The sequence below is a fragment of the Anser anser genome (genome assembly GCF_964211835.1).
Source record: "Anser anser genome assembly, chromosome: 1".
NCBI lineage: Eukaryota > Metazoa > Chordata > Aves > Anseriformes > Anatidae > Anser > Anser anser.
The window spans coordinates 139,297,358-139,318,888 of NC_139720.1; the positions used below are offsets into that span (position 1 = coordinate 139,297,358).

Below are 21,531 nucleotides of genomic sequence, written 5' to 3' on the forward strand. Positions count from 1 at the left end.
TGCTGCCTGTTTCCATTTTTCTGCGATTTAGATCTTTCATTTGGTTTATCGTTTTCTAAGCCTGACTTCTAGCTGCTTTCTTCTGCCCACGCAGCAGGCGTTGTGCCTTTCCCTCCATTGTGGGCTTTTTTATTTTGCCATATCTTTCTGTGCTGTTTTCTCCAGTCTTCATGTTTGGTTTCTCCTCTTCTCTTGCCTCCAACCTCTAGTTTGTTTTCATCAGTCACGAATCTCTTAATGGAGGTGCAGGACAGCCTTCAGATCTCCACCCTTGCTGAACTGGTACTCTGGGCTATCTACTTGGTAGGAGAGGGATTGCTTCCTCTTTTGGATGTCTGGGTGTAAGCATGGGAGATGCTTTCTTATATCTGTTCTTGTGCTCTTAAACATGGCAATTCCTTATAGAGAGAATGAGTATGGGAAAGACCCCCAGGAGCTGGGTTGATGTATTTAGAGCAAATGGGGTGTTAGGGGTTTATCTGCAAATCTCTGACAAGCCTCTGTGGGCAGTTTCAGGAGCCATTATCTTGCTTAGGTCAAGTAAAGGAATCCCTGAAGGTACCCTAAAAACAACCTCTGTAGTAGCTTACCTAGTTCTAGGGTTTTTTAGTGATCAGTGCTTTTATATTTTTTTTAATACTGGGGTGGGAATTCCCTTCTTCCTCAGCCACCTTCTGAGAAACAGTTGAACTCTTCCAAAATAGCTAAAATTTTCCAAAAATGCTGTACTCATTATAGACATCTGGGAAAACTTCAGTATATTAGCTTGGCAAAGACACAACAAAGAGAAAAGTCATAAAGGGAAGCTATTGGACAGTTTTCATTTTAGTTTTTGCTACATATACAGAGCTTTCTCAGCACTGACCTTTCGAAGCAGAGTGTTCTGACCTGTAGTATATGTTGGCATGAGAGCGAGCTATTGAACTAACAGTCCAAAAAATAAATCTATCTGAAGTCCACTATTTGCCTCAGCCTTAAAGGATTAGATTAGTGCATGTTCTTTGTAGTACAAGCTATTGCCTTAAATATTTGATTCTTAAACATGTAAGCTTGCAATCAGGAAGCATACTTGTTCTTTGTAAAGTGAAGCTGCTGTGGATTTGTGGTAATCTAGGCTTTTATTTCATATGGGCAGTGTATAATTCACGTAGCATACCTTAATGGAGAAATGGGGAGGGGGAGGGAACACAAACTAAGGAATTTACATTGAAAGTACTAGAAACTAAGCATGCTTTCACTTGTTTTTAAGTACAGTAGAAAAAGGCAAAGTTAGCAGTAAAAACAGTGTCTGAAGTATTATGTTGAAGGTTGCTAGTTAACTGTTAATTAAACCAATTGAGTGATTTATGTATGTATTAGCAGTTGTATTTGACTCTGAAACTAGGAAGTGATGATAGCCTCTTTCATATATACATAGTTTTCAATCTTGACTTTATTTTATGACTTTCTTTTAGAAAATGCACAGGTCTGAGGCACTGGGAGCATGTCTTCGGGTTCTGCCTACACGTAGCAGTTCTCTTAAGAGCTGTTGAATATAACTTATACAAGAGTGGTAGCCTGTCATGAATGTAGGTGTCTTTTCTAGCCTGAATCTGAACAAATGAAGAATGTTATTTGACATCTCCGTCACTAAGGGCTGCTTTTGTTAATTTCTATGATTTTTGTCACTTTGTCATTGTTCTGCCATTCTTGTTCTTGTATGTCTTGTCTTTTTTGGTTGGGTAGGGTTTTTTTGTTTTGTTTTTGCTAGGCAGCTTTGTAAAGCTACCATCTCATGAGCGTTTTGTTACTCACATTCCATTCTTGTGCTGTACCAGAGTTGGTGACCGTGTTCCATCGGTGGAAGAGATGAGTGAAAGCCGCTGGCTGTATTTCAGGTGACACTGAGCTGCTTTCCCTGATACCGAACTAACCTGGTGCTTGGCTTTCTTCATCTTTATAACACTGTGCTCTTTTTCTGTTCTGTGGCATGCCACTGCTGCATCTCCTCTTTTGCAGTGCCGTAGATACTCCTCACTTCTGAATTAGTTCTCGTCTTGTGAGCTGGGAGAGTGTGGATCATTCATTGTCTTCAGCTTAAAGACAAAACCAACAAAACAAAAAATACCTTTAACTCTTGTGTATGGGTAAAAAATGAAGCAAAACTAGTGTCTCTGGCCTGTGAGGACTTGAAAGCTGAGAAGTTATGGATGTGATCCTTAATCACGCAGATGGTCTTAGGCACTCCATGGAATTGTCATACAGCTGTTCAGGTGAGAAGGACTTCTGTGGACGATTTAGCCCAGCCTCCTTGGGATCTATTTTTAAAAGCAAGGGTTGACAGAATGCTTTGTAGGAAGATGCTAGTAAGGGTGGAGAACACACAGAATGCTAGACTTCTCCAGCTGGTGGCTTCTAGAACTGTTACAGACAAATAACCCACACTCTACCTCCCCCCTCGCCCTGCTGGCCACGCTGCTTTTGATGCAGCCCAGGATACGTTTGGCTTTCTGGGCTGCAAGCGCACACTGCTGGCTCATGTTGAGCTTCTCATCTACCAGTATCCCCCAGGTCCTTCTCCTCAGAGCTGCTCTCAGTCATTCTCTGCCCAGCCTCCATTTGTGCTTGGGATTGCCCTGGCCCAGGTGCAGGACCTTGCACTTGGACTTGTAGAACTTCATCAGGTTCGCACAGGCCCACCTCTCAAGCCTGCCCAGGTCCCTCTGGATGGCATCCCTTCCCTCCAGCGTGTTGACTGCACCACACAGCTCGGTGTCACTGGCAACCTTGCTGAGGGTGCACTCAGTCCCGCTGCCCATGTCACTGACAAAGATGTTAAGCAGTGCTGGTCCAGGGGACTCTGTTAGAAACTGGGGGGGTGCAGGGCCTACAGAAACCATGCTTGTCATTAGAGCTGGGTGTATGTACCTTGAAACTTGATTAGGCAGACTTGTTATGAATAATAAATGTTTTCTATCCACTTCACTCTAGTACAGCAGATAAAATATACTCTACACTGGTTGAAAGATAGATTACTATTTTGAATTCCCACATCTACTTTTTGTATTTGGTGTTAAACTGAACTGAGGGATAAGCTTTGAAACAATAAATTAAAAAAAAAAAGGTGGCTTAAAGAAAAGGAATTCATTAGAAACACTCAAACATAAATTACTCTGAAGAATAACTTTGGAAAACGTTAAAAATGTGAGTCTGTGTATTTGCATTATTTCAGTATTGAAAGAAACTTATGTAGTAAGAACTTTTCTTATTTTTATTTCTTGAAAGCTGAAACGTTTTAATATAGAACAGTGTTTTCTTATTCAGGAAGTCAGTGAACCTGGCCTGTAATGTACTATGACTTTTCACTGACCAGTATGGTCGTCCTGCTCTGGTCCCCTAAGCCCCATTCCACTGCCCTGGGGAAGTTAAAAAGTCTGCAAAATCAAACACACAACCTTATCAAATAAAACCTGAGATATTCTGAATTGTTTGTTTTTGTACAATGTAAAGTGAATGCATAGCACAGGGAGTTAAAACTATTTTGGGTATTCGAGATATGTTTGTCTTCTGGAACAAGTTTCGTGAACTCACCATTTATATTGCCAGTCACAAGGCTAAGTCGAGCATGGTGGATGTTCGTAGTGCATTGAGCCTCCCTGATGTGTAGTTGGAGTGAGAAATGCCACAAATCTTTTATTGTTTTTATTTATGAAGGAATGTGCAATCTTGTATATGGCCATATTGGGCCTGTTTCCTGATGTTGCTTGTCAACTTTGAGTGAGGCCTCATCAGATAACTGATTTGTCTGTCTGTAGAAAATCCTTATCTGTTCACTGCTTAGCAGTAGCCTAAGCAGTAATGTGTAAGCCCTTGTAACCTTTCCAAGCTCTTGTGTGTGGCATTTCATTCTGGCATGTGTTACAATCCAGTACTCAATCTATCTGACCAGTACTCCCATCTGTCTAGTGTTAAATTTGCAAAGCTTTTTAGTCTCTGTGGCTGGTCAGTGCCAATGAAATCCCAGGCCAAATGTGCCTAAGGGTTAAGATGGTTCTCTCTGTTTCTTTGCTATGAAAGGAAAAACAAAGGGATGAAGAAAGAAAAGAGGAAAAATCAAAGCAGAGGAGTTGGATTAGCAGTAGCTAGTCAGCACTAGTTCAATGTGAGGGTGTTGCAGATTGTCTTAGAGCGACCTCCTGGATTTTCTCTGAACTACATTAAGTTCTGTGAAGCCTTGAGTCCACAAGGATGATTTAAACATTGAGTTCAATGCCTACTTTTTTTTTAATTTCCTCTCAAAGTTCTGCCCTGTATGCTGTTTAATGGTGTTCCTTTTAGTTTAATCAATGCAATCTTCTGTGTCTGATGGTAAGTCATGTGTGGATCACTGTTTGCCTTACACAAGCATGCATCCCCTGGATACACAAATGATATGGTCTTACCTGCAATGTTGTGTTGGTTTCTGGTTATCCTGTCTCAGAAGGGAGGTTGCATAGACACTGTGGCTAGAAATAGCTGACACAGTCTAAGTAAAAATAAATGACACTAGACCAGCTCTGTCCCTTCCTGGTGGGGGGTGAATAAATGTGAGCTGTTTCAGGCAATGTTGTTTAGTTCATGCATTTTTCTACACAACAAATGCAACAGTTTGACACTGACAATCTTGCCTTACACATGAGGTTGTACTTCATTGCAGAACTTAAACCACCAGAGACTGAGACATGAATGGGATTTGAGGCTAGACAAGTCTAATCTTAACGGATCAGAAAACAAACAATTAAAAGGGTCAGATTAAATACCTGTCTAGGATAGGAGGGCTATGTGAAAGGATGGTCCAGTAGTAAGATGCCTGCTACCTATGCAAAAGAGAGTAGTCATCCACCATCTTACTATAATGACCCTTCCTCAAATGAGAGGCTGCACTAGACAGACCGCCTGCTAATGCATTGTGGCTGTTTTGTGTAAGGTGAACAAAATTTGCAGGAACTAACGGTACAAACCTTCATAAAGTATTTTTGTTGCTTTGCACTGTCAGTGCCTTAAAATGGTGCGTGTGTATGGGTTTTGTTTCTGTTTTCTTAATAGTATATTAGCTGTGAGATAGGCCTAAGAGTAGCTCAAAGTTATTTGCCATGTCAAATATTTAGGCTGGACTTATCCTTAGTCTCTGGTTTCCTGCTGCTGGACATGAGGAATCTTCACTGAAGAGGACGTCACCTACAATTCACCTGTTTAGGCCAAAAATAGTATTTGCCAGTGTCTTAAAAGAGTTGGCAACAAAGGTAAGCAGTTAAAGCTGATGCTGAGGTAGAGTTAAAGCTGTTATCTGCAGGTAGTAGTTGCTGCTTAAGTGAAAAAGCATCCTGTTTGTTCCTATGTAACCGCATGGGAATAATGGACAGCTCTTCCTCAAACTATTCTTATCTCTCTGAATGCAGCTTTGCTGGATGCTTAAAGTGCTTTTAAAATGCATTCTGCCAAACTTACAGCATTTGCAATCCTCAGTAACACCACTTGCTTTGTTTTCCTGATGTTTCTGTAGGGTTGGGGTTGACCCAGATCAGGATCCTCCACCTACTAACGACAGCTTTCAAGTCTTACAAGGAGTAAGTAATTACATAACTTCTCTATTAGGCTGATCTTATTTTATAACGTAGGATGGTAAAGAACTGCAGAAGCTACATGCATGGGTGAAAGCTTTCTCTCTTAGCTGGCAAATCGATAATGCATTTTACTTTATAGTGTTCAAGTAACACCCACCAAAAACATTGTGTTGTTGGGTATAACACTGCAGCGTCGCTCTGCATTTCAAATTTTGGCATGTGTATGTGTAAATATAAGGCATCAAAACTCTTCCCAAAGCTACTAACACAACCTATAACAATGTGCTTTCCTCTTCCCTCACCCACCGCCCAACATGCTTACTTTTAACATTCTACAACACGAATGGTCCTCTCTTAGACTGACACACAGATAATCATCGTGGTTTCTGTCCAGTAGTTGATAGCAAATTTTGGCCTTTGGACTTGATTTGAATCAAAGATTAAGTTTGCTAATCAGACTTCAACTCCTGTATGCCATATTACAGCCTGGTTGGATCTTGACTCAACTACCTACCCTTGAGGCAGAAGGAGTATTGGAAAACTATCATCTTCAACAAACTTGCTGTGAATCTCCAGCGCAGTGTTCTATGAATCAGTAACAGTCTGAGTTGCTTTTTTTTTTTCCATGCAATATGTTATGTGCAAACAAGATTACTGAAAGAATGTTGTCTGTACCAGAAACTTTGGTTTTCCTCATCTGTAAATTGAGTGAATTCACAGGAGGAGTGAAAGGTCTGGAAAGAAAACATTTCCTGAGGTTTAACTGGGAGCTTCCTCTGTGCAAGGACATCTTCATCACAGGTTCCTCTGTTCAGACCTTAGTTTACACTCTCCCAGACAGTGTACTGCTTGACAGTAATCGTTCAGTAGCGTGACTGATTAGCTATGTAGGAATCTGCTAGAGGAAAGTGAGGTTGAATGGCAGGAAATAAGATGACTGAAGCCAGAGGATGAACAGAGCACAAGCATGTGAGCTTTGCCGTGTAAACCCCAAGTTGTATGATGCTGGTGGTCAGGCTGGCTGTTACTCCGTTTGGGATCATCTTTATTAGTGGTCTCCTGCCTTGTGTAGGTGTGGTGGTTTTCTTGTTCTTCTTCTTTTCCTGTTTGTGACGGGTTCTGCAGATGCCTACCTGCTCAGGAAGCATTTATTTCATTGCAGAAACTGAATTAGGCATCTCTGTGTTCTTTGTAGAAGCCTGGGTCCAGCACATAATAGATTCCTGTAGATATTGTATCTATTCTATAGATTGTGTGTCTATCTGGAAGCAACCAGAAGGCCAGGCTTCAGAACACCATCTACAATGAAGGCCACAGTTATGGCATAAAACCAAGGTTAGGAAGCGGTATCAGGGTAAGATGACTTTCAGACTGAGCTTGTCAGTATTTGAGAAATTGTTTTAACAGGAAATAGCCACAGCCAGAACATGAGTATTCTGTTCTCATTCAGTGTCAGGGTGGAAATAACTTGTTTGTGTTTTTCCCATGTAAACATAAAGCACTTACCCATTTGTTTCCCTCTTTAGCTGTGTATTACATTCCTACTGGAATCCATTAGTCAGTTCCCTTTGGATTCCTCTGTCTTTCACAAAGCCAAGACTGGCTGCAAGTCACAGTTAAAGAAAATACATTGTTTGGGATGGGGCAGGGGGAAAAATGAATGTGTACTATGGTTTAACTCTTGGTGAACCATATCATAGGGTTTTTTTGCAGATGGGAAGTACGCAGGGCAATTCTATCAAAACTGCTGGAAAAGAACACTGCTGGAAGATGATTCACGCAAGGCGTTTTCGCATCATCTGTTTTCCTGGGTTTAACTTTGGTCTCTGTCCAAGAAAAAAAAAGTAACAAAAGTGTGTAAAAAAAAAAAAAAAAAAAACCACAAATGCAGCTGCAGACCAGCTGGTGTGATGACATGCAGCACAGCTAGTGAAGGGACTATATTTAACTGTTAGCACTTCTGAGGGCTGCTGTGATCTAGCACTTAGGAAATTTGCATAACCTTCCTCAATTGTGATTTTTATGTGGATTCCCTGTTAAGCATATTTCTTATAAGCCTGATGTGTTTAATCAGGTTTGCAAAAATTTATCAGGTATAGTAAATTCTCTTGTTCTTTCAAGGATGTAGTAGGCTTAAGGGAAAACATAAAATACTGCTAGAGTTAAGGAAGCCAGCTGAGTAATGAAAATGAATCAGTCTGGACTGTCTCAGTTCATTTATTTGACAGGGTGGGGGACAGGATATCAGTGAGGCTTATTTCTCAGTTTTGAACTTCTTTCCTTATCACGTAGTCAGGGCAGTAATAGGTAAACTTTAAGGCTTAAGGTAACTTGGTGGCAGGGAGTTTATTAAGGTAACTTGAGGATAATGAAGAGAGCCTGCTTGTTCTCTGCACAGTCATGTCTGGTCTTTCTAAGGAAAGTAACATCAGTATAAGTCTCTAAATAGTTTTCTCCTGCAGTCTCTGTACAGTACTGAAGTCATTTGGCTTTGCATAGGCCATTATAATGTGAATGACTGGAATGTATGACTTCTTTTTTTCTTCCCTCCCCATAATAATGAATATGCTTTTATCTTATTTTTAGGATGGCCCAGATTCTGAAAGAAGGAACAGAACGAAGCAGGAAAGTGCTTGGCTTTTCAGGCTATGGTATAGCTTTGACCATAAGTATCCTTCTGAAAACACAGCTTCACTTCAAGACGTGAAATATTCAGACTTTTTTTCTTGCCATATACCCATATGCAGCTTTAAGCACTTGCGAGAGTCAGGCGTGATAAAGATCAAGTATTTGACAAGGCACAACTGAAACTTCACCTCGCTGACTCAGAAAATGGACGTTTCCATTTCATGCACGGTATCTCACATTTGCCAGATGACCAAAAAAAAAAAAAGTCAGTCCTGTGAGCTGAGGTTTTGCTTAACAGTAAGACAGACAATTAACTATTCCAATGAGTATGAACGTAGAGCGTGTCTTTTTGTGTCTATATAGTACTGTACAACCTTTCTGAAGCTGTTTATGCTGTTTAGATAGCCTTGGTTGAACTTCATAATAATTTTTATGTACCTGTCCCATCCTTCATGCTTGAGTTTGTTGGCTTTTTCTTTTTTTAAACTAGTTAGTGTATTCCTAATCAATATATCGTACAGGTGTCCCTCCTCAATGTTTTATATTCACTTAGTAGAAAATGGGAAAGCTAAAAGGGAAAGCTAATCTTGTGGCCATGCCAAGTCACTTTTAACTAAAAACTTAGACATTTCAGTATTTGATTCCTGGTAATTTGTGGGATATTAAAGATACCTAAATACCTGTGACAGGGCCTTAATCTTATTGCAGCTTGCACCTGAGAAATTAATAAATGGCCTGAGAACTTGTCCATTGGTGGTTGACATGTTGCTGGCCTGGTTGGAGCACATTTGTTTCCTTCCTTGCTTTGTACATCAAGATCAACCATTCATGGAAACCAAGGTATAGTGTTGGAAGCATTTGGATCCAACTAGCACTTCCCTATTCAGGATAAAATCTGTGACTGATGCTTTCAGATGATGCAGTAGTGGGACAAAGCCCAGAAGGGTGTGTGCGCGCTAGTTTAAATATTCATAACTGTTAATGATTTAAAGTAAACAGTTTAAATGTAGTGACTGGTGTCCAAGTGCATCAAGGTCAATTTTTGTTCAAATACCATATTCGTATTTTAAAAACAAACAAACAAACAAAAAGACTTGTGTGGTGAGAGTGGGACGTGGCTGTGACTGACTGCCTTCCGCCCACCCCCCAAGGAAGCAGAAGCAGAGCTGTCCTCTTCCCCTGCCTTTACAAAGGGGATGTGCCCTATGAATAACAGGAGTAGTTGGCAATGCTGACTTCCCTTCAGCTGACACCAGCACAAGTGCAGTCCCCAACAGCCCCAGCAAGGGGGGAGAGGAGAGGGGGGGCAGTGCTAAGTGGAAATTACAGCTTAATGAGCTGTTTCACAAAACTTTTATTTAAAGGATGCTGATAATGCACTTGCTTTTTCAGTAGCAACTAGCAATCTTTAGTGAAGCTTTCTGTGAAGTTTATGCTGAGGAAACTGACGTGCAGAGGCAGAGCTGTCGTACTGTATCTTAAGTTAAATTCTGCTACTTCTCTTGTAAGGAAGCATTCAGATAAAAATCTGCTGGGCGGGTTTTAGTTGCACCTAGAGGATGATCTGCAGAGTTGTCACCTCTATATTTACACCTAAATATCAAAATATTTTTTGCTGATGCATTCACTTGTTTTTTGAGTAGAAAGGTAGTTTGTCTCAAAAATCACTCTTCGCAGGAATGAAATTTAACTTGAAAAAGATCTAAGATGCATTAGGCAGTGTGCTCTAATGCTGGCTATTTTCTGCAGAGCACGGTGTGGAGGAGTAACTGGGAACTTCATTCCTGTGGAACGTGGAGTTCATTCAATGTCATGGGCTTTTCTCTGGGTGCAGCCCCAATTGTTAAATGTGAGAGAAACAACAACTCAGATGAAGTACCAGGTGTCTTTTAGTGGGCTTGCTTTTTTTATGATGGATTTGCTACTTGCCTGTCTGCCACAGGGAAACACTTAGGCAGGTAGGTTAGTGTAAGGGCTGGGGGGAGAGTTTTTCTTTCCAGGACTGGATGTAGCCACACTGTTAGCAGAGGAGGTAAGGAGGAAATATAACCCTGCAGTGGCATCATCACACCACTATGTGCTCAAGTCAATGCACTATGCCAGGCTTTGCCAAAGAGGAGGGATACTCCTTGGCTAAAACTACTTTTTTTTTAATTCTCCTCACCTTCCCTAAACCTGCATCTGTTGAGTTAGAATGAGGGAAGCTATTAATTCACACATGGACTTGATTCTCTCTGTGTATAAAGGCTTAAAGTAGCTAGAATACCTGTATCATGTTTGCATTTAAAATAAGCAGAATCACTTAAAAAAAAAACAACAAAAAAAAAACACTTTTGTTTCTGATTTCAGACAACGTTTGGACATCTTAGCACTCTCCCCGAGCTCTGTTCTTGAGCCAGGCAGGATTAGCATGCTGCTCTGTAGCAGGGACACCTTTTTTGACTCATGAGTAAATTTTTTTGACTCCTCAGTCATATCATCAGTCTAGAGTAATAGTGTGAACAAACATGGATTTGTTTGGAAGATTCCAGGTCTACTCCTGATCTATGGTTGCATCTGTGGCTCACTGACCAGCTAGTAGTGGACCAGTTCAGGTGACTGTAGTGTGCATGCAACATCCTCAAAACAGTATTTCATCATTGGCGTGTGTTAAGCCACATAGGTATGCCACCTTGTTATCTCTAGCTTGCAACCTCAACATTGTGCTCCCACCTGCAGAGCAGAAATACCCTTGGACCTAATAAAATTAAAGCACTTGTACCTCTGCTTGCTTCTCCTGACTTCAGCAAGCCCGAAAGCTTGAAGTGTTGCAACTACATGAAACTACAATAAGGGAGTTAGCTAGTTCCCCTTGCAGAAAACGTGGGTAAAGAAGCTGCCCTAAAAAGGATCAAGGGAACATTGGGGTGGGGGAAGGGAGATGTTTTTAATTTATTTGTTTATAAATGCAGATTTTTCAATGGATGTTACACGCAGTTATTGAGCAACACACAGATCAAAGGCAGAACCATATTTATGTACAACTGTCTTTTTATTTTAAATAGTGGTTTTCAATTGCTGTTCTGTTTTCCTTAACTACTTAAGTTATTTAAAGCCAATTCTCACTCACAGTGGCCCTCCATTAACCACAACTCTACCCAGCTGGTGTGGCCTCATAGCCCGCTGCCTGACGAGTCCCCAGGTTTATGATGTAAGTAGAGTAACTCAGTACTTTTTTTTTATGTATTTATCTTCACAAAAGCATTCTTTTAAGAAAAGATGGTATGATTTACTTATTGTATGTAAGTGCTGGTAAGTGATCGTAGTAAATTGCTTCCAAATATTATGTCTGTTCTTAACAGTTTTAGACAAGATTGTTTTCTTGTTACTGCTAGGCTAGTATTGAGGTCTACTTCAGAAAAGACACTGACACGTTTACCCATGCCAGAAAGAAATCTGGTAGAATGTCCCTTCGTTGTTTCCACAGTGAAATTTAAGATCACATTTCAGAAACTGTTGATCAGTTGCTTATCTCAGTCTAGCAGGGCAGTATACTACTTTTGCAGCCATGTCTTGCAATAATTAATGCTTCGTTCTCCTGTTACTCTTGCAGGATCCTGATACATGTGATACATGTCATTCCTATCTGTAAAGTGCTTCTTAAATCTAGAACTTTTTATGAACTGCTTGTAAACAAAATCTTAGTACTGTGTGATCATTTCAGTTTGCAGGTTCTCCAGAATGGTAACATCTTTGTTATGTTCAAGTAGCACAGCCAGTTCTCTATTAATTTTGGACCAGACTTCTATTTTTCCCCCAGAAACTTACAAATTCCACGTGCAACTTTGATATATTTCCCTGCATTTCTTTTTGTATTATTAGAATCTTACTTTTATCTGACAGTAAAACTTCAAAGAAATTTTCCTCTTCCACTGCTTATTTAGAGCTATTAGTAATGCAAGAAATTGGCCTTGTTCCCATCTTTGCAATGCCACTGGAGATCTTAAAACAGATCTAGGCTGGAAAGCATCCATCAGAGCAATTAGCCTACTTGTGTGTTGCACATGTGGCTATCTGTGTATGATCTTATAAGATTACTTTTCCAGTAACAGAGGATCTAACCAGAATGAGCATGTAGTTTTGGCTTTCATTTTCTCTACCAATTTGGCTCTTTCTTTACTCATTATTAATGACTGCCATTAGCTACAACTGATTTATTTAATTGGATTGGTTCTGTGGCATACCTCACCATCCCATCTTGAGGTGTTAGCTTCATCACTGCATAATTCACTATTTATGTAAAAAAAATGTTAAAAGCCTGCATACTTTTTTTTTTAAACCCATATGATGTGGAACTTTCATGTTGTAGTCTTTCTTATTGTTCCTATTTTGGTGCATTTCTACATTAGGATTAGGAATATCAATTTGAGATGCAATTTCTAGTTCCCTTTCCAGGTATCTTAACTCTGTGATTGCTTTTCATTTATTTGCATGGCTGCCCTTGCAGCCATTACCAGCTAGCATATTACTAGCTAGAACGCTAAGGAACCTTCTTGCCTTCTGAAGTGCAGGTGAAGCAACTCAGAGCCATGTCTTTTGGGGAACAGAAACTGCTTGGAGTAGTTCTGCTTTTGTGAGGTATTTTTAGGAAAATTGCATGGTACATCTGAGAGGCTTAAAGACTGAAGACCTTGAATGTGTTTAAGGAAAAAAAAAAAGGCAATGTAGCTGGAAAACGTGTTTTGAATAGTAGAGAATCACAAGTGCACTGACTGTGAGATTACAACATCTACATACTGTGGAAGAAGAAAGCATACAGGTATATGGCTTTATATACTCACATCTTTCTCTCCTGGTATTTTCTGCAGTGCATGACCACTTGGAGGGCTTTCCAATTTGTCCCAAACTAGTGTAGGCAATTTTTAATTCACTTTTGATGTGTCCTTTGAAACTTGCAGTAATTCTCTATTCTACCAACCACTTATCCCATTTGGAAGAAGGATCTATATTCTCATCTGCTCTTCCTGATGAAGCACTGCTGGGGACTTTGTTTTTGCTTGGTTGTTCAGGCGTGTCTTCTGTGTCCTACACATGTCCCCACCCACTTTTTTGAATGTTTAGCTCTTGCACCATACACAGTGTGACACTTGGTATGACAGTAGAGAGAAGTGGTTTTCTAAATATGTAAATCCAATAAAGAAACTTTGTTTGCAGTATGTCTGAGTCTTGGGGAAAGGAACTCTCAAAACTGGTGAGAACTGTTGTTTCCTCACCTCAGCCCCCTCTTCCTAGTGGATCTAGCTTTATAGCAGAAATTTAGTTTCCTTGGTGGATTTGAACTCAACTGAGAACTAGAGAAACTCTAAGCAGAGCATCAGATTTAACTTGTAATATATTTTGCATGCATAGTACATGACGCTTTTACTTTGGAGCCACAAGATAAGTAACTTCTGATGCAAGTTTTGTCATTTGTGATGCCTGTGCTGTATCCGCTACCAGCAGTGGAAATAGTGCCTACCAGTGTTTTGCACATGTAGCATGCTTTGTGCTTATTTTCATACTGCCTTAAGAGGCAATAAAGACCACCATTGTGAGCAGTAACTCTAAATAAGCTCTAGCAGTGTGAACATCTCCAGCATGTGGTCATAGGCATGTGACCTCTCAAACAAATTTTACGACAAATTGGACAGAATGCTGTGAAGTCCGTGGGTTACAGTGCCCAAGTTGAAACAAGATTCAGTCTTTTGTAGAATGTTGGATTTAGGTACTTTGACATGATAGTTTTTAAGTAGTGAAGTTCAGACCTGTATTTCTTGAGCGAATTGAAGTTACTCTTAGAGAATTGTAGGGGATTGTAGGGGCCAGTTTAGGGTTATTCTTGGAAGAATTTCAAGTCTCGAGGGACCTACTTGGATACATTTCCTGTCTTTCTTGAAAGAATTGTTCATGCTGCGTGAAGCACAGTAGGTTTATTCATGCATCCTCTGTCCTTGCAAACATAGCATCAAATGCGTATACTACATGGGCTTGTTCATGTATGTTCTCCGGGGAAGCGCGTGAAATGAATTGCCCGCTGTTGGTAGTGTACTTCAGAAGTGAAACAAGTACGAGGAGCTTGCCTCACACAAAGCAATGTTTGTTCAGTACATTGAGAGAAAGCTCAGTGCTTTCTCCAGAACTGATCATGTTTATGTAAAAGTACAACCTGGGAAAACCAGAAAAGATTTAGTCAGGAATTGCCACATAGTGTAAGGCTTGCGGCCCCCCTCTCTACTCAATATTTTTCTTCCAAGAGCTGTTCAGCCTTTTGGTTGGGGAAGCTCAGGTGTAATGTGTGTTCTTACTAGTTTCACATCTGGTATGCCCTTGCTGCCAGGACTTGCTCTGAAGTGGCATTGTGGAGTCAGGAGGTGACTTGGGAGCTTGCTGAACTGCTCCACGTATTGCCCTGGTATTGATCGCAGCACCTCCAACTGTGCTGTCTGCCGTCCCTTTGCTTCTCCGAGGGCAAACACCATGACAGGCAACTTGTGATACAGCTTTGCAACTACTTTAGCTTTTTAGAACATAAGTCTGCAGTCACAAACTACCCATTTTTTACTCATATTAATGTTACTACTTGTCATCTTAATTTGAATGTCTTCTTCAAAAATGGAATATAGAAGGATATCAGACTTTCTTAAACAGCTGGTTATTTTCTCTACCTTTTTTATTCATCTTGGTCTTATTCCCCAGACTTGCTTTTTTTTGCAGTAGAAAGTTTATAAAGGCTGTTCTGTTCACTGTATCTGAACCTTTTAATTTTTACTTTTGTTCTCTTTAAGACAGTTCAGTAGTTTAGTTTTTTTTTTGCACTCAAAGGAAGAATCCCAAACTCTATTTGCTTTTTGAGAACAGTGCTCTTTATCACAGTAACATTATCTGTAGTAGGTGGTGATAAACTTGGATGCCACAAAGGTTCTGAGAAATTAGCATTCAGCCTAAGTAGGACTTGTCTTGTACCTGACACTGAACTGCATCACTTACTTTTTTGTTGGTTTTGGTAAACTCCTGACACCTCTTTGAGTCCTGACTAGTTGACATTCTGTATCACCTAGAGAGTTATGCTGCTTTATTTTGAGTGGTTGTCGTTCTGAAATAAGGACAGGCAGTTTTCCCAGGAAGTTTTATTTAGCTAGGCACAGAGTTTTTCATCGCAGACAGATTAATCAAAATTGTCAGTCTCAAGCGTACTGAAATCCTGTTCTGCAATATAAGTAGGGTTTTCTGGTCAGGCTGATCTCACATAGCCTGCGCCCTCCCTCCTTTCTTGTAGTGAAAGAAAATGATGTATTATGAGAATACAGTCCAGCCTACCAGGGAGAACACCAATACATGCACCTAAATTTCATTTTCTTGCTAGGCAATACGGAGCCATTCAGACAGAAAAATGCTTTCAGTTGCAAGACAGCAAGCTTATAGTACTGATAGAATTTTCTTTGAATATGAGGAAAACCCATTTTCTGACCAATTCAGCCTTTTATGAAGACCATGCTAAACAGCAGTGAAATATGGTGTAATGGCTTGCTGTTGTACTGTGCTGTGTAGGAAAACTAAATTCAAGTGTTTTATTATACTTCACTGATTTCTAGTCCTCGACAATATATTTCATCCCATCTCCATCAAAATAAATTCATAGGGTTTCATGAGCCACTTGCCTGAATGACTTTGAAAAGAGAACACTTCAGAACTAGTCACAAAATTATGAAGGAAGCATTTTCTTTTATCAGCCTTTCCTACTGCCAGGGCTCAGGAGTGTTCCTAAGAACTAGGTCAAGTAATTCTCAGTTTAGTATCAGGTAAACAGAGTAAGCAGATATTTGAAATGTGTTTAGTTCTTGAACAAAACAATTTGTCGAGGAAGCCTTGAATATAAAGAACTTGGACTTAATGAATTCTTAGCAGTTTACATGAGTCTTGCTTCTGAACTTGTCTAATTAACGAAAGATGCAACTCACTTTATCTGGAATTACTTAATTGTGCTTGGTCTCAAGTCTTTATTTTTCCTATACAGCCTTCTAAATTGTCATGCAAAAACCACCATAGACTGCTTCTCTTATACTTCTGGTAAATTTCCAGTGCTATTAAATTGCTAAATCTGTTCTTGGATTCAGCTCCCCCTCATCTATCCACAAGAGCAGTAGTTATTCAGGGAACAGTAATCTGATTTGCAAACACTGGGTTCAAGGTTATTTTTAACACCTTCTTAAAGTGGAATTTTACCTCTTGTTGCTTCTGTATTGACATGTAGGTAAACTTTCCTGTTCTGTTATCTTTCTGGCAAAGACCTAATGTTGTGCACCATACAAAGACTTTTCTCCTTTATTCCAGAATCAAGAACAGCTTAGAGAAGAGGATTCTGATTTTATTCTTAACGATGGTGACCTCACTGTGACATACGGTGACACAACAATAACTGCGAACGGTTCTTCAGGCCCCCATACAGCTACCACTAGCCTTGATGGCAGGAGAACAAAGAGTAGTTCAGAGGAGGCACTGGAACGCGACTTGGGAGCAGCAGACCATGAAGTTACAAGCAGGGGTACCCGGCTAGTTTTTCCTCTGGAAGACAATGCATGATTACTGACTCAGTAAAAACAACTTCTGCTCTGTGGATGGATCAAGGAAGACTGCAGGCCACTGTGTCACTTGAGGTGGGATGCTTATTTAAACAAGTTAATGTGTTTGAGTGGTTTTACTAAGGTCTGAAGATGTCCCCTATTTTTTACTCAAGATGCTGACAGTGGGGCTTTTCTAAATGTCTGCAAACAGACAAATGAAAACTGGTCACACTCTGCTTTTAAACCACACATTGAATCAAAGTATAATTAAGATGCTGCAGTTGTCTTGTTCAGCTGCAGCAGCTCTCTCTGAGAAGAGGTATGTGACAAAATTGTCATAGAACTGAGCTTGTCTTGGCTTAGCTTGTGAATGTGGAAGAAGAAATACAAACAAGATGATTATGAGACAAAAAGGAATGTGTGTGTATCTGAATGTGGAGAGATCCATTGTTAACTCCTCTAGCAAGGATGAGGAATCTGGAGGTAAAATGGGGTAGTATATCTTAGGAGCACAGATGCGTGAATGCAGCACTGTGGCAAATCTGTTACTACAAGCTGTACTTAATGTGTTTCAGGGGAAAAAAAGGGAAAATAAGATTTCTTCACTGGACATGTATTTAAATAGGAAGACAATGAGCTGTTTGTCCCCTTAGCTGTGGGAAACTTTACTACTACTATTAGCCTAACTTCTAGTGCCTCAAAAGAGTAACATCCAGCTTCATGTGGTCCAACCCATGCCTGACCTCACACAAGCCTGGAGCCAGGCTCTTGAGCAGAAGTCACGAGGAAAAACTTTCTCTCCCTTAAAGCTATTAAAATCAGATGAAGATAGATGGAAATATGTTTGGGCTGGGGAAAACAGCTGATAAGAGGAGGAAAAAGAAGGGAAAAGAAAAAGAGAGCAGTATTGAAGTTGCATGGAACTGTGAGGTTTCATATTTCTCAGAAGAATCCATAGACTCTGCTTACAGTTCCTGTGTGACAAACAGCAAACATTTAATTATAAGGACAGACAAACATTACGGGCTTTACCATTTGTGTCTATCCTAAAAGAAAGGTGTTTACTGCTCTTCTTTTTTGCAGAGTAGATGTGAAACTTCAGTGGGGCATTGCACAACAACATATAAACTACAGAAGTGACAAACTGTAGTATCATCTTAAATGTGAAAAGGAAAAAAATCTTTGCCTAGTATTTAGCCCATTTACATGTAGGCTAGCTTTAACGTATTGCTTAATGCTTTTTACTTTCAAAGTGAGGCAGTATCATTGTCTTTGCCAGTAGCTGAAAACTGTTATGCTTTGAAGAGCAGTTCAGCTGTTTAAAGCATGCTAAAATGTCATTTCTCATGTCTCGAAAGGTTTATTTTTCAAACCATTCTGTGGCCCACTAATGTGATGCAATATCAGTTTGTCTAAAAATTGTGGTTTTATCTTGCTGCCATTTCAGTTGTTCGTCATAAAATTGTGTGTGAGTAAATACCCACTCTGTTTTTCCTCAACTATTAAACTTAATGATGGGCTAACAGTGGCAACTTACTGCTACAGAGAAACATTGCAGTTGTATCATCTAAGTCTGCTTTCTTTCACGTGTTTGCTGATGAGTGATCTACCTCCTTGTGCATCCCTCCAAGATGAAATTTTTAAAGGGCATTGATCTGTAATGACTGTCTGACATTAAAGAAAAAAGACTCGAAGAAACAAAGAAGCTTTTTTGTGGGGAAAACTGGAGGTCTGAGCTCTGTTCTTAAATGGTAAACAGTAACAAACCCTGATGAAGATCTCTGAGAAGAACAAACTCAACAAAGACAAAGATGGCAACGATCCACACTCTATTTATACTGTTCGTGATTTGTTTTATTCTCTTTTTTCTTAAGTGCTGGCAGTATAAAAAGTAGCTTAAAAATTACAAAAACAAGAGTCTTGAGGACCCACTCTGAGTGAGGACTTGAGACTTCAACAACAGTTAATTGAGTTATCAGCGAGTTGTATGAACCAAATTGTGGTTTGAGACAGTGAAATTTATCCAAAATAAATGTACATAATACTGTAAGGCAAACCTTTACATGCAGCTTGAAGCTGAAATGTACCAAATTACTTTGACTAAAAAACAGGGGCTTATGCAGAAATCTGTTCTTTAGAAGAAAGATCGTGTACAGATTGTTAAAATAAGAAATCTAATGAAATAGATTTTTTAGGAAGGCTAAGTCTTCCGAAAGCATCAGTAAATCAACCCAGTACAGATTTATCTGTTTGTTTATAATTTCTGTGGCAAAGATAGATGGCTGAGAGTGACTTTTTACACAGGCAGAAAGTGACAAGGCAAGGGGGAAGGGCTTTAAACTAAAAAACAGTAGGTTTAGGTTAGGTATAAGGAAAAAAAATCTGTACTCGGATTGTGGTGGGGAACCGGCATAGGTTGCCCAGAGAAGCTGTGGATGCCCCATCCCTGGAGGTGTTCGAGGCCAGGCTGGATGGGGCTTTGGGCAACCTGGTCTGGTGGGAGGTGCCCCTGCCCATGGCAGGGGAGTTAGAATTAGGTGATGTTTAAGGTCCCTTCCGACCCTCGACCCAAGTCATTCCATAATTTTATGAATTAAGTTTGCCAGTAAACCTAAAATGTGGTTGTGAAAGGGTAGTGAAAGTAGACTGATCATTGATGAGAAGTGATGAATAAAGTAGTCTAACTTTTGTATTCAAAAAGTACTTGAAACACTTACCCAACATAATGAGGGGAGACCTGTATACACAACCTTAGTTTTATTACTTGATTTTTAAGTTCTTTTTAAAAATCTTTTAATTCTTTATTTTAAATCTTCCAAAATGTCAACTGAAATCTTCCACTGTCAACTGAGGGTAAGTTACACTATCTAGCCTTTTCTTACTACATTGATCCTTATACAAAATTCCCCATTTTCCTTTACTGAAAAAGTGGGGGGGGGATAAAAGCAAGAAAGAAAATACAAAACAAAAATATCTGCTTGCCCTGAAAAAACACTTTGTCCTGAAAAGCTGCGTATTTCACCAACTAGTGCTCTATAAAAGATCCTTACAGTTCCTTTACAGTAAGATCCTGAGCTGGCAAGAGCTTGACCTCCTGCACAGCAGACGTGTAATTTCTTAGAAGTTGTGCGTGAGGTTTTGCATAGAGAAAACAGCCTAAGATTGTGATGAACGGCAATCGATATATACTAGCATCCATTTCTAATTGAAAGAGAAAACATGTAAGATGATGGTCTTCATTGAAAATGGTACTGCTATACTAGCGTGGGATGTTACAGCTTACGTGGCTGCCCTTGTAGTTGGGGCTGAGTGATTCCTCCTTGTAGGTTTTTGCTTACTGCATCATCAACTTACTGCTGGAAATCTTCACCTGAAGTTTCCAAGGTATCTCCTGGTATGAGTCCCTGGAGATAGGCTAAATGAAGTCCCTGGTCTTCTTTCAGTACTTCCCAGAAGCTAACACAGACAGTAAAGCAGGACTGGTCTGCAGTTGCTTGAATTCTCCTACAGACAAGTCTTTCTGATTTAATTCCATTACATGCCACAGCAATGTACAAGCAACACGTTAATGTGATATCTAGACACTAAGAAGTTACCTAAACCTCTGTGTTCATCTATAATGTTTGGTGAAGAATTTGGAAGAATTTCCATTTACAGAACTCAGAAGAACGCTAAAAATACCTAGACGAGGCATTTTTGTGCTTAGCCTGCTGTTAATTGCGTGAGTGTGAAACGAATCACTTGTACAACACGGCGTGTGTTTTCTGCAAAAGAGCTGATTCTCATAACGTCTGCAGGGTTGTAGGCAGTTTATCAGTTAAAGTTGAGATGTAGGGTGTTTTTTTTTTTTCACATGGAAGGAATTGCCTTTGGGGAAAGGATTGCAGAAATTTTGAGGGGAGGAAAAAAATACAAATGTTTTTGGCTGAACTTCCAGTGAGCTGATCTGAGACAATACACTGTAAAGGTTAACATGCCTGCTGTTACGATAGCTACTCTGTTTTGCTCCTGGGGCGGTCAGAAGACCTCACAGTAAGAAGTCTAGCAACCTTATTAGACAGGGTAAGCAACTTATAATAATGAAGAGGCCACACCCCGTGATTTTAATCATTCAGCAAGACAATTTGTAGATTGGTGTGGAAAGGATGGTCTGTCTTGTATAACTTGCCTTGCACTCTCTCTTCTCACAGTATTGATTAGAGATTTTTTTTTTAATTCTGAACAGTAAAACAGGGGTAACTAATATGTTTCACATGCCTTTCAAGGAGAGTTTCAGTGTTTCTTTTAACTCTGTTTGAAGTAGCTCACAGGAATAACATGCTTGACCTCAGTCTTGGCAGACATGGTCTCTGCTTCTGCACAAGTGTGGGAATGGAATTTGAGCACTCAGAAGTCCCAGCGTGGTGTGCTTCTCTTTAAGATGAGGGTGAGGGGAGGACCTTCGCAGGGAGAACCAGCGGACTCTCAAATGCATCATCAGCAGGGACTATTCCTCTCCGAAACATTGAACTCATGACCCACTGAAACTTATAAACAAGGGAGGGTAAAACCCGACTGAGAGGCACAGAGCGTCATGTAGGAAAAAAGGCAGTAAATATCCCCAAATGGCCCCTGTGTCATCTTGGTCGTAACTGGAGTTGCAGAAAGCAGGACAGAGCTGCTTCGTAGCATGAATATGGTCCTAAGACAAAAACGTGTCGAGTAACAATTACACATGTCCCTACGTTGAAAACTTTTCTTTG

The 21,531-nt window shown here is 40.0% G+C and overlaps 1 protein-coding gene across 2 annotated transcripts in view; it reads left to right on the forward strand.

The window, feature by feature from the left end:
- Positions 1-18,491, forward strand: part of SLC9A7 (solute carrier family 9 member A7) — a 67,099-nt gene extending 48,608 nt beyond the window's left edge. The window contains exons 13-17 of one of the 2 annotated variants that reach the window (XM_083805428.1): positions 1,818-1,877; positions 5,522-5,585; positions 8,169-8,251; positions 11,295-11,400; positions 16,560-18,491. In XM_083805428.1, the coding sequence (XP_083661554.1) occupies positions 1,818-1,877; positions 5,522-5,585; positions 8,169-8,251; positions 11,295-11,400; positions 16,560-16,808 (562 nt within the window). In that variant the 3' untranslated portion in view covers positions 16,809-18,491. The remainder of the gene's footprint in view (positions 1-1,817; positions 1,878-5,521; positions 5,586-8,168; positions 8,252-11,294; positions 11,401-16,559) is intronic. The other variant, XM_083805429.1, reaches the window with a different exon arrangement.
- Positions 18,492-21,531: the final 3,040 nt, after the last annotated feature.